General features: G+C 39.4%; 1 protein-coding gene across 2 annotated transcripts in view; it reads right to left on the bottom strand.

Annotated features, from left to right (window-relative positions):
* Positions 1-10,199, bottom strand: part of LOC104981741 (lipid phosphate phosphatase-related protein type 5) — a 136,681-nt gene that overhangs the window by 42,377 nt on the left and 84,105 nt on the right. For both annotated transcript variants that reach the window (XM_010831004.1, XM_010831005.1), the window contains exon 4: positions 4,312-4,488. In XM_010831004.1, the coding sequence (XP_010829306.1) occupies positions 4,312-4,488 (177 nt within the window). The remainder of the gene's footprint in view (positions 1-4,311; positions 4,489-10,199) is intronic.

Genomic DNA, 10,199 nt, shown 5'->3' with positions numbered 1-10,199 from the left:
TGGAATCAAGATTGCTGGGAGAAATATCAATAACCTCAGATACGCAGATGACACCACCCTTATGGCAGAAAGTGAAGAGGAACTCAAAAGCCTCTTGATGAAAGTGAAAGTGGAGAGTGAAAAAGTTGGCTTAAAGCTCAACATTCAGAAAACGAAGATCATGGCATCTGGTCCCGTCACTTCATGGGAAATAGATGGGGAAACAGTGGAAACTGTCAGATTTTATTTTTTGGGGCTCCAAAATCACTGCAGATGGTGATTGCAGCCATGAAATTAAAAGATCCTTACTCCTTGGAAGGAAGGTTATGACCAACCTAGACAGCATATTAAAAAGCAGACACATTACTTTGCCAACAAACGGTCCATCTAGTCATGGCTATGGTTTTTCCAGTGGTCATGTATGGATGTGAGAGTTAGGCTGTGAAGACAGCTGAGCATCGAAGAATTGATACTTTTGAACTGTGGTGTTGGAGAAAACTCTTGAGAGTCCCTTGGACTGCAAGGAGATCCAACCAGTCCATTCTAAAGGAGTTGGTCCTCGGTGTTCATTGGAAGGACTGATGCTGAAGCTGAAACGCCAATACTTTGGCCACCTCATGCGAAGAGTTGACTCACTGGAAAAGACCCTGATGCTGGGAGGGATTGGGGGCAGGAGGAGACGGGGATGACAGAGAATGAGATGGCTGGATGGCATCACCAACTCGATGGACATGAGTCTGGGTAAACTCTGGGAGTTGGTGATGGACAGGGAGGCCTCGCGTGCTGCAATTCATGGGGTTGCAAAGAGTCGGACATGACGAAGCGACTGAACTGAACTGAACTGAACCTTTTTTAAACAGGAAGAAACTGAGGTTAGGTAAATTGCTTAAGGGCACAAATTGAGTAGATAGTGAGGATGAGATTCAACCAGACTTTTTCTCTGTTTCAGCTGTCTGGGAGCTGACAGAGGCTGCCAAATCACCTACATTTTTAAGCAAGAGCCCAAATTACTGTCATAGCACACAAGGCTCAGGGTGTCCCCTGTGTGCTTCTTCATTCCCCTTCTTGTCACCCATCTTGGACGACTGGTATCATTTCTGGGTGCCAGATGCATACTGTGCCTTCGGCCTAGAATACATTAGGGGCTTCATACATGCTTATTTTATGATACGTTTCATATTGCCAGTGCACTGTGCTCTTTGCCCTTCATTCCTTATGCCCCAAGCTACACCTTTCTGCTTTACAAACTCTTCAAGTTTATATATTGTCTCTTCTTTCTGATTTGTCCCTAATTCAAACAGAGTAGATCTCTTGAGTATATGTACCATACATCTACCATTACGTTCATCCTCTATAGAACTCTTCATGTCCATCTCGTCCCACCTGACTGCAATCTATTTAAGTACCTTGATTGTATCCTTTTCATGTACTTATTCCCAGTACCAAGCACAATGCCTGGATTAGAGTAGGGTCTCAGTAAATGTTTGTTTCATGAAAGAAGAAAAGGAGGGAATGTTTGAGGGAATAGACTGGCCATTACTGTCTGACTCCAGCAACAGATTCCCAGAGAAGCCAAGTCATATTTATGACCCCTTTGCAGGCCCCTTTAACAAGCACTATTGTCAGATGTAACTGCATTTCAGCTCCATGGGTCTGGAACATCTTTGCTGGCACCTCATCTTCTCCTCCTATGGGTTTAGGAGGAGACCATTGTATAAAGCAAAACATACTTTTACACTGACACAGTAAAATCAGAAACACTATTTTTATGCATAAAAGCTTGTTTAGCCATTACATGGTTAAAGCACTTCCATATGACCTTTTTATAAGGTCCTTTCCCTGGATGTATGGGAATGGTTGCAGGGCCCTATGGAAGGTTCTGAATATGTGCAGTAAGAGGGTCTTGAGCTCAAGGGGGACCCCTAGTCCAATTCATCATTCCCCACATGGTTCTCAGACGAGGAAGCGAAAGGAAGATATGAGTGCTCTAGGCTTAACCTTGCAAGGTATCACAATGTTCACTGGCAGTCAAGGGAAGATGGCCACAGCCACAGGAGGAGATGAAGCCTGATGAAATACCAGCCAAGACGTTCCAGACCCACGGACTAAAAATTCAGTTACGTCTGACGCTAGTGCTTTGATGCTTCAACTTTTGGCATGCTGTTTGCTGTGCCTATGATTATTTTCTTAGGATTTATGTGAAGCATTTTTTGTTTGTTTTATAAAAAGTTAGCCTGTTTCAACTGTCTTAAGTGAAAGCAAGGGAGAGGTTTGGGGCCATGCGTGGGCCCCTGTTTGCATGAGGCTACAGGATATCTCTGGGGGTAGGGAAGGTAAGCCTAAGTTTCCAAGGGACCTTGGACACAGCAAGGAAAGGCATCAGAAAGAAAAATAGAAAACGGTCTAGAAAGGGATCAGGATATAGTCACTACTTTTACCACAAGAAGTCTAGAAGAAATAACCTATATAAAATGCCCGGCACATAACAGTGTGCAAATCATTGGTAGCTGGAAAAGTTTGTATAAGCTTTAATGTACTGTTATAAACTAGTGAAAAGAAGCTGAAGAAAGAAAGTTACTCCTGAGAAACAATTTAAATGTAATTAAAATATAAACTGTTTCTTGCAATGTGTCAATGCAAAAGTACGTTTTGATTTATTCAGTAGTCTACACCTTTTTCCATCTAGATAAAATGTTACATCGGGCTTCCCTGTGGTTCAGCAGTAAAGAATTCACCTGCCAATGCAGGAGACATTGGTTTGATCCCTGGGTCAGGAAGGTCCCCTGGAGAATGAAATGGCAACACACTCCAGTATTCTTGCATGGGAAATCCCACGGACAGATGAGCCTGGTGGGCTATAGTCCATAGGGTCACAAAAGAGTTGGACATGACTTAGAGACTAAACGACAACTACAACAAAAATGTTGCATATCCATACCTATAAAGGATTAATTAAGTCTAAAGCTGAAGAATTGATGTTTTTGAACTGTGGTGTTGGAGAAGACTCTTGAGAGTCCCTTGGACTGCAAGGAGATCCAACCAGTCCATCCTAAAGAAGATCAGTCCTGGGTATTCATTGGAAGGACTGATGCTAAAGCTGAAACTCCAATATTTTGGCCACCTGATGTGAAGAGCTGACTCATTTGAAAAGACCCTGATGCTGGGAAAGATTGAGGGCAGGAGGAGAAGGAGACGACAAAGGATGAGATGGTAGATGGCATCACCGACTCGATGGACATGAGTTTGGGTGAACTCCGGCAGTTGGTGATGGACAGGGAGGCCTGGTGTGTTTTGGTTCATGGGGTCACAAACAGTTGAACACGTGAGCGACTGAACTGAACTGAAAGCCAGATTGAAACAACTAAACCTACAGAACTAAAATTTACAGAAATAGTCCAAGGAGATTTTTATCACAGAAGTAGAGATGGCAGGCTTGCCTCATTAGGAGTCACTGTGTGTGCTCTTCACTCCCTGGCAAAATCTGATTTGAGTGATATTGCCTTGGAAACTCTCCATGGATTTTCAGTCACTGAAGGCGACCGGTTCATCTCACAAGTGAGGTTCACCTGTTATCAGGTTCACGGACTTGGCAGCTCAGGAGAGGGCTGTTTGGAGGCACCAGGGCACTTTGGGATACTCTACATACTTCAGGACGCTAAGTGCCCTGAGGAAATTTTTTAAACATTCAAATAAACCAGTCTTAAAAACCCATTTGTAGGGAAGGAATGGAAATGCAAATGTAAAGAACAGACTTGTGGACACATTGGGGGAAAGACAGGACAGGACAAATTGAGACAGTAGCACTGACATATACATGCTATCATGTGTAAAATAGTAGGAAGATGTTATATAACACAGGGAGCCCAGCCTGGTGCTTTGTGATTACCTAGAGGGGTGGGATGAGGGGGCTGGGGAGGGAGGCTCAACAGGAAAGGGATATGTGTGTGTGTGTGTATAAATTATGATTGGTTTGCATTGTTGTACTACAGAAACCAACACAATATTATAAAGCAATTTTCCTCCAATCAAAAAATAAATTCAAAAGAAAAAACATCTAGGGAGGTATGAGTGTTTTTTTAGCCCCATTCCACTTTGCATGAAAATATTCTCTTCACTTTTAAATGTAGAAAATACACACTTTTCACCCCAAGCCTGACTTTAGGCAGAACAAATGAAGGAGAAGAAAGAAATGAGTGATTTAAAACATACGTATTTCCATTTCATAGACCACCTTTCAAAAGCTAAACCCAGTGATTCACACCTGTATTGTCTACTAGGTGGTTATACACATTAATTAAGAAATAAATTATATGTAAAGAAATTTGTACTTACAAGAAATACTGCTATAGATATTCCAACCAGAAAGCCTGCTATCACATCAGACCAATGATTTCGATATTCTGCAACTCTGTTGAGTCCAGTAAGAAAAGCCAAACACATTAAGCCTAGGCATAAAACGGGCTTAGCAAGTCTTGTTCCTTTGGCTTTGATTGTGTTGGTAATGTACATCTGAAATAGCAAACAAAAAGCGTGAATGTATTTCCTTGATATACACCTTATACATGTATCTGTACACACATATTTATAGGAACCGATATATTTATATAATTCAAATAATTAACTACAGTTTATACATTTTTTGAAGAAGTTTCTTAAAAGTAGAGTTTAAAAGTAGTGATTAGTTAATTGTACTTACCTTATATTAAGTAATGGTCAATTCTTATGTAACATTAATCATTTAAGATATTGAGTTGCAGACATTCCAAGTCACTTTTCATAAACTTTTAATTACTTACTCTCATTTTATCTGAATTTACATTTTATATAAATACTATTGGAAAGGGAAAACTAATGAATGTTTCTAATGTTTACATTTGTGTATACCAAATTGAGAGGATGAACACTTTAAAAAGGGGCTTCTCAGGCGGCTCAGTGGTAAAGAATCCGCTTGCCAATGCAGGAGATGCAGGAGGTGTGGGTTTGATCCCTGGGTTGGAAAGATCCCCTGGAGGATGAAATGGCAACCCACTCCAGTATTCTTGCCTGGGAAATCACATGGACAGAGGAGCCTGGTGGGCTACAATCCACAGTATTACAAAGAGTTGGACAGGACTGGCTACTGAGAGTGCACACATACTTTATAAAAATCAAACTTGTGAGCATATCTATAAAAAACAAAATCAAGTGGATTTCACTAAATAGATCTTACTTGGAAAAAAGAATTTAAAGTTCATTACAGTATAAACATTTACTTTTATGCTGTTATCTGAAATTGTGAAAATACTTTAACAAATTTTATCAACCAGTATAAGAACAACAACAAAAAACCCTTAATTATATGGGAGAAATGTGTCAGTTAAACCAAAATAAGCAGTAAACACCTACATTTTTGGCATCTTCATATATGCTAATGAAGAACGTGTAAGTGTCAGCTGGTTGCACAGAATGAAATCTTTTCAAGTTGCGAGACACCATGTCAAGAAACGCAGTTCTTCCCCAATCTGATTTATTTTATAGCTCAACTGCTCATAATTTCCTATATGCATTTCTATAGAAGTGAATCTGTTGACTGTGAAGGAATGTGTCAGTTATTTCAAGTCACCGTGTGTGTGTTTAGTTGCTCAGTTGTGTCCAATTCTTTGTGACCCCAAGGACTGTAGCTTGCCAGGCTCCTCTGTTCTTGGGATACTCCAACAAGAACACTGGAGGAGGTGGCCGTTCCCTTCTCCTGAGGAACGTTCCTGATGCAGGCATTGAACCCCAGTCTCCTATATTGCAGGAGGATTCTTTGCTGTCTGAGCCATCAGGGAAGCCCCTATTTCAAGTCACTAGTAATTATTAAAGAGATGGCTTTCACAGTACAATAAGTTTTTATGACATTAATGTCAGAATCTGATACTGATAATATAGTCAGAAAAATACTTACAAATGCATATAACCACTTGCCTATTGTCCTCAGTTGAATAAAAAAAATATATATTTGACTAAGAGATTAAACCAAAATCAGCACTTAAGCTTTTAGTCCATGGCAGCCATTTTTGGATGCTATGAAATTCAGTAATTCTTTTTTCTTTTTTTTTTTTCTGGGCAAAGTTTGTAGCCCTGTTAGCTGCCAGTACACACTATGAATATTTAAACAGTTCATATGATACAAGGTTTCTATCTAGCCAAGTCCCAGCCTTTTGCAAACTATCTTAGGTCTCAATACTCTAGGAAATAAATTTAAGAAGCTGGATTATCTTCATTTTGGCATATGACCTTCAGAGCTACGTCTGTGTATTCTAAGCCTGTGCTTAGAAGAGCTGAATAATCTCAGTTAAGAAGAATAAGTAGACATGAGAGAGAAATAGGAGGAGATGAGAAGAGAAAAGGATGCTTTTGCCATTCCAAGAGAATATATTAAAGAGATCTGCCCACATGAGTAAGAAGACAAGAATATCACACCACTTCAGGTTTCCAGTGATGCATCTAGTAGAGTAGTTTCTTATTTGACTCACGCATATAAACAGGGAGTGAAATTTAAGCTGCTAGTGAGATTTTCTGACTCATTACTGACTTCTTACCTTTGCATTTCTTCATATCTGTCAGAACACTAAAAGACAACCATCCTTATTAAAACAAAATGAATATGAAATGATAACTGAATAATATTAATATGCTAATAATCATTAGAGCTATGATTTTCATGAGCGATGTCTGTTCAAGACAATGTTCTAAGCATTTTACTTATGAAGTCCTCAAAATAACTGTAAGATATCATCATTACCTTCATTTGACAGATAAAAAAATTGACTCAAGATAAAGCTTATTATAAAGAATACGCAATATGACTACTGAGGGTGGTACTTTTGAGAAATGGAGATGTCAAAGGGAAGTAAGGATAGAGCATTTTGGTGCCTCCACCCTTCCTTTCTCTCTTGATTAATTTCTTGCCTGGAAAAGAATAGCCAGTGGACATAAACTAAGTATCAGTGAATGCAAGAGAAATAAAATTAAAAACAGGGGAAAGAAGGCCACCAGAGCACATAGGGGTGAGGCTACATCTGTACTCTACTATTAGGGAGAAGTAGGAAATGGTATAAGTGTGGTTTGTGTAGAAAATCTTCTACAGAATCTATATGACTTTGGAAAGTATTTGCCTTCTCCTTCATCTCCAGAGGCCACCTCAGATAGAGCTCAGGCCTTACTTGTCCAAGTTGTGTTGGCTTATTAGTAATCCTTGAGCTTGGGCTATGATCCTCTTAAGTTTCGCTTAAATTTCAATTCATTCCTAAGTTGTATGACTCAAGTATTGTTTATAAGCGGCCCCAGGATACAGCCTGGTCACTATGCAAATTCATGAAGGAGCTTCTATAATAGGAATAGCCTGAGATTTCGCTCTTCTTCCAACAGATCCCACTTAATGTCCAGAACCAGAAGAGAAGAAAACTGAATGCAAAGGGTTGTGAAAGAAGGGTGACATTTGTTCAAATACTTTCAACTTTAAAGTGGATCATAATCCTTTATAATGCACAGATTTTATTCAGTTGGCATGGATGTCACAAAAGAAAATTTTCAGTTTTCACTTATACATACTAGAAAACTTTCTGGTTCCCTAGTACTTATGAATATGACTGCCTTTTAACCAGTCTAATTGTGTTATCCTTTCAGAAGGTCTATTACCCTTAATTTGCAGAAAAGGAAATTATGGCATAAGAAACTATTAAGCAAGTTGGATGCAGGACAGAAATTGATTATTTATGCTCTCTTGGTTTTTAATTCAGTTATGAAACCATCTAGGTTAACCAGATGTCAAAATGTAACTAAAATAAAACACAAGCAGAAGGGTGTATGATTTGAGCAGGATGGTATCTGTTCAGTCCTCAGTGGATGCTCGCTACCTTATAAGCCAAGCCATTTAGCCATAATTGGGCAGTTCTTATTCATCCATCCCACAAATGTCTATTTGCCCAAATGCAGAAAGCCAAAACTGGTCATTTGCTATCTGCTAACAGCTGGGGTATATTCTTCAACACCTTTTCCCTTGTTTCTACATTGTATACAATAATTGACACATATATAAAGGGGTTTTGCTTACTTGAGTGCTTTTACTAAAATATAATAACAAAGCCCAGGCTTCCCTGGTGGCTCAGACAGTAAAGAATCTACCTGCAATGCAGGAAACCCAGGTTTGATCCCTAGATTGGGAAGATCTCCTGGAAAAGGGAATGGCTACCCACTCCAGTAATCTTGTCTGGAGAATTCTATGGACCGAAGAGCCTGGTGGGCTATAGTCCATGGGGTCACAAAGAACTGGACATGACTGAGCGACTTAACACTTTCACTCCACAATCACAATGCCCATGTCATGTAGTAATGTGAATGGACACAACTGTAAGAATAATCATCGATCTCTTGGGTAAACTGAGAAAGCACTGTGTAATTTTAAAAACAATACTATTATAAAACAAAAATAAAAACACAAATGTTTGTGTTAAGCACTTACTATAAACCTGAAACTATTATTCAAAGAGAAGCCATCTAGGTTATATCCAGAAGGATGAGCATGAGTTCTCAGTGAAGAGGAAGTGGGGGGAAAAGTTGTCCTAGACCCAGGCAGAGCGCCCATGGCCCCCTGTATGTCTCCCAATACCTGCATCATCCCCACAGCACTCACCGCAATGCATGGTTTATACTAATTTGTTCCCTTCACTACACTAATGACATATAAGCCAGATCTGTGTTCTGTACTGTAAACCTTGTGCTTAGTTAGTACTTTGCCTGAAACACTGTAAGCACTTGAATATTAAACTAAATAAAAGAGGGAATACATGAAAAATGCAAAGGTACAGGAGAATGAGCATGGAGTATTTCCCTCATAGCATTTGCCACTATCTAAAAATCATGTTCTCTACTTTGTGTATGTATGCTTATCTGTTGCCTCTATGAGAATATTCCATCAGAGTAAAACCTCTGTCCATTCACAATTCTATCTGAAATTCATTGCTGTTGTCATGGTTTAGTCACTAAGTCAAGTCCAACTCCTTTGTGATCCCGTGGACTACAGCCCACCAGACTCATCTGTTTATGAGATTTCCCAGGCAAGAATATTAGAGTGGGTTGCCATTTCCTTCTCCATGGGATCTTTCCAACCCAGGGATCAAATCCGTGTCTCCTGAATTGGCAGGTAGATTCTTTTACCACTGAGTCACCAAGGAAGCCCACTTGAAATGCACAGAACTCCTTTTACATAGAAGGTACTCAAAAATGTTGAATGAGTGAATGTATAAACGGCATGCTTGGGGGAAAGTGAAATTCTGAACTTTTGTCAGAAAATACACATCACTATCAGAAAATGTCTTGCATATGCATTTGTTTACTTGCTATTGTCCTTCTCCTCCTGTCTATCTCATATTGCCTGAATCAAAACTTGAACTTTCTATCACAGAATGGACCTGTGATAGAAAGAATATTAGCTCTCTAACAATGCTGAAGCTCTAATCTTGGGAACCTCGAATACGTCACCTAATCACATGATTGTTAAAAAGTGGATAACCTTCCCTAGCTTTAGTCAGAAAGAGACCTGAAGATGCTATGCTATTGTCTTTGATGATGGAGAAAGGGAGCCACTAACCAAGGAATTCAGATATCCTCTGAGATCTGGAAAGGTAAGAAATAAATTTTCTTTAGAGACTCTTGAAGGGATGCAGACAGGCTGAAACCTTCAGTTTAGCCCAGTGAGACCACACTGGACTTCAGATCTACAGAACTCTAGGGTTATGACTTCGGGTTGTTTTTAAGCCCCTATGTTTGTGGTACTGTGTCAAGGTTTAAAAAGAAAACTACTATAATGAATCAATATCTGCTTCATGTGTGAATGAATAAATGGACTGGAATTTGTAAAAATGACCTATAAGAGAGAACTGTGGCCCAGTGATTAGATCACTTACTCTAGAATTAAAGAGTTTTGGGTTGAGCCCCAGCTCTGCCACTTACTTAAACAAGTTATTCAACCTATTTTGAACTCGTTATGCATAAAATAGCTGTGAAAAGAAGAGAAGCGACAAGCAAAGGAGAAAAGGAAAGATATAAACATCCGAATACAGAGTTCCAAAGAATAGCAAGAAGAGATAAGAAAGCCTTCTTCAGCGATCAATGCAAAGAAATAGAAGAAAACAACAGAATGGGAAAGACTAGGGATCTCTTCAAGAAAATCAGAGATACCAAAGGAACATTTCATG

Source organism: Bison bison, unplaced genomic scaffold (assembly GCF_000754665.1).
Source record: "Bison bison bison isolate TAMUID 2011002044 unplaced genomic scaffold, Bison_UMD1.0 scf7180017864519, whole genome shotgun sequence".
NCBI lineage: Eukaryota > Metazoa > Chordata > Mammalia > Artiodactyla > Bovidae > Bison > Bison bison.
The sequence above is the reverse complement of the archived record's forward strand: the minus strand, read 5'-3'. Positions and strand labels throughout refer to the sequence as shown.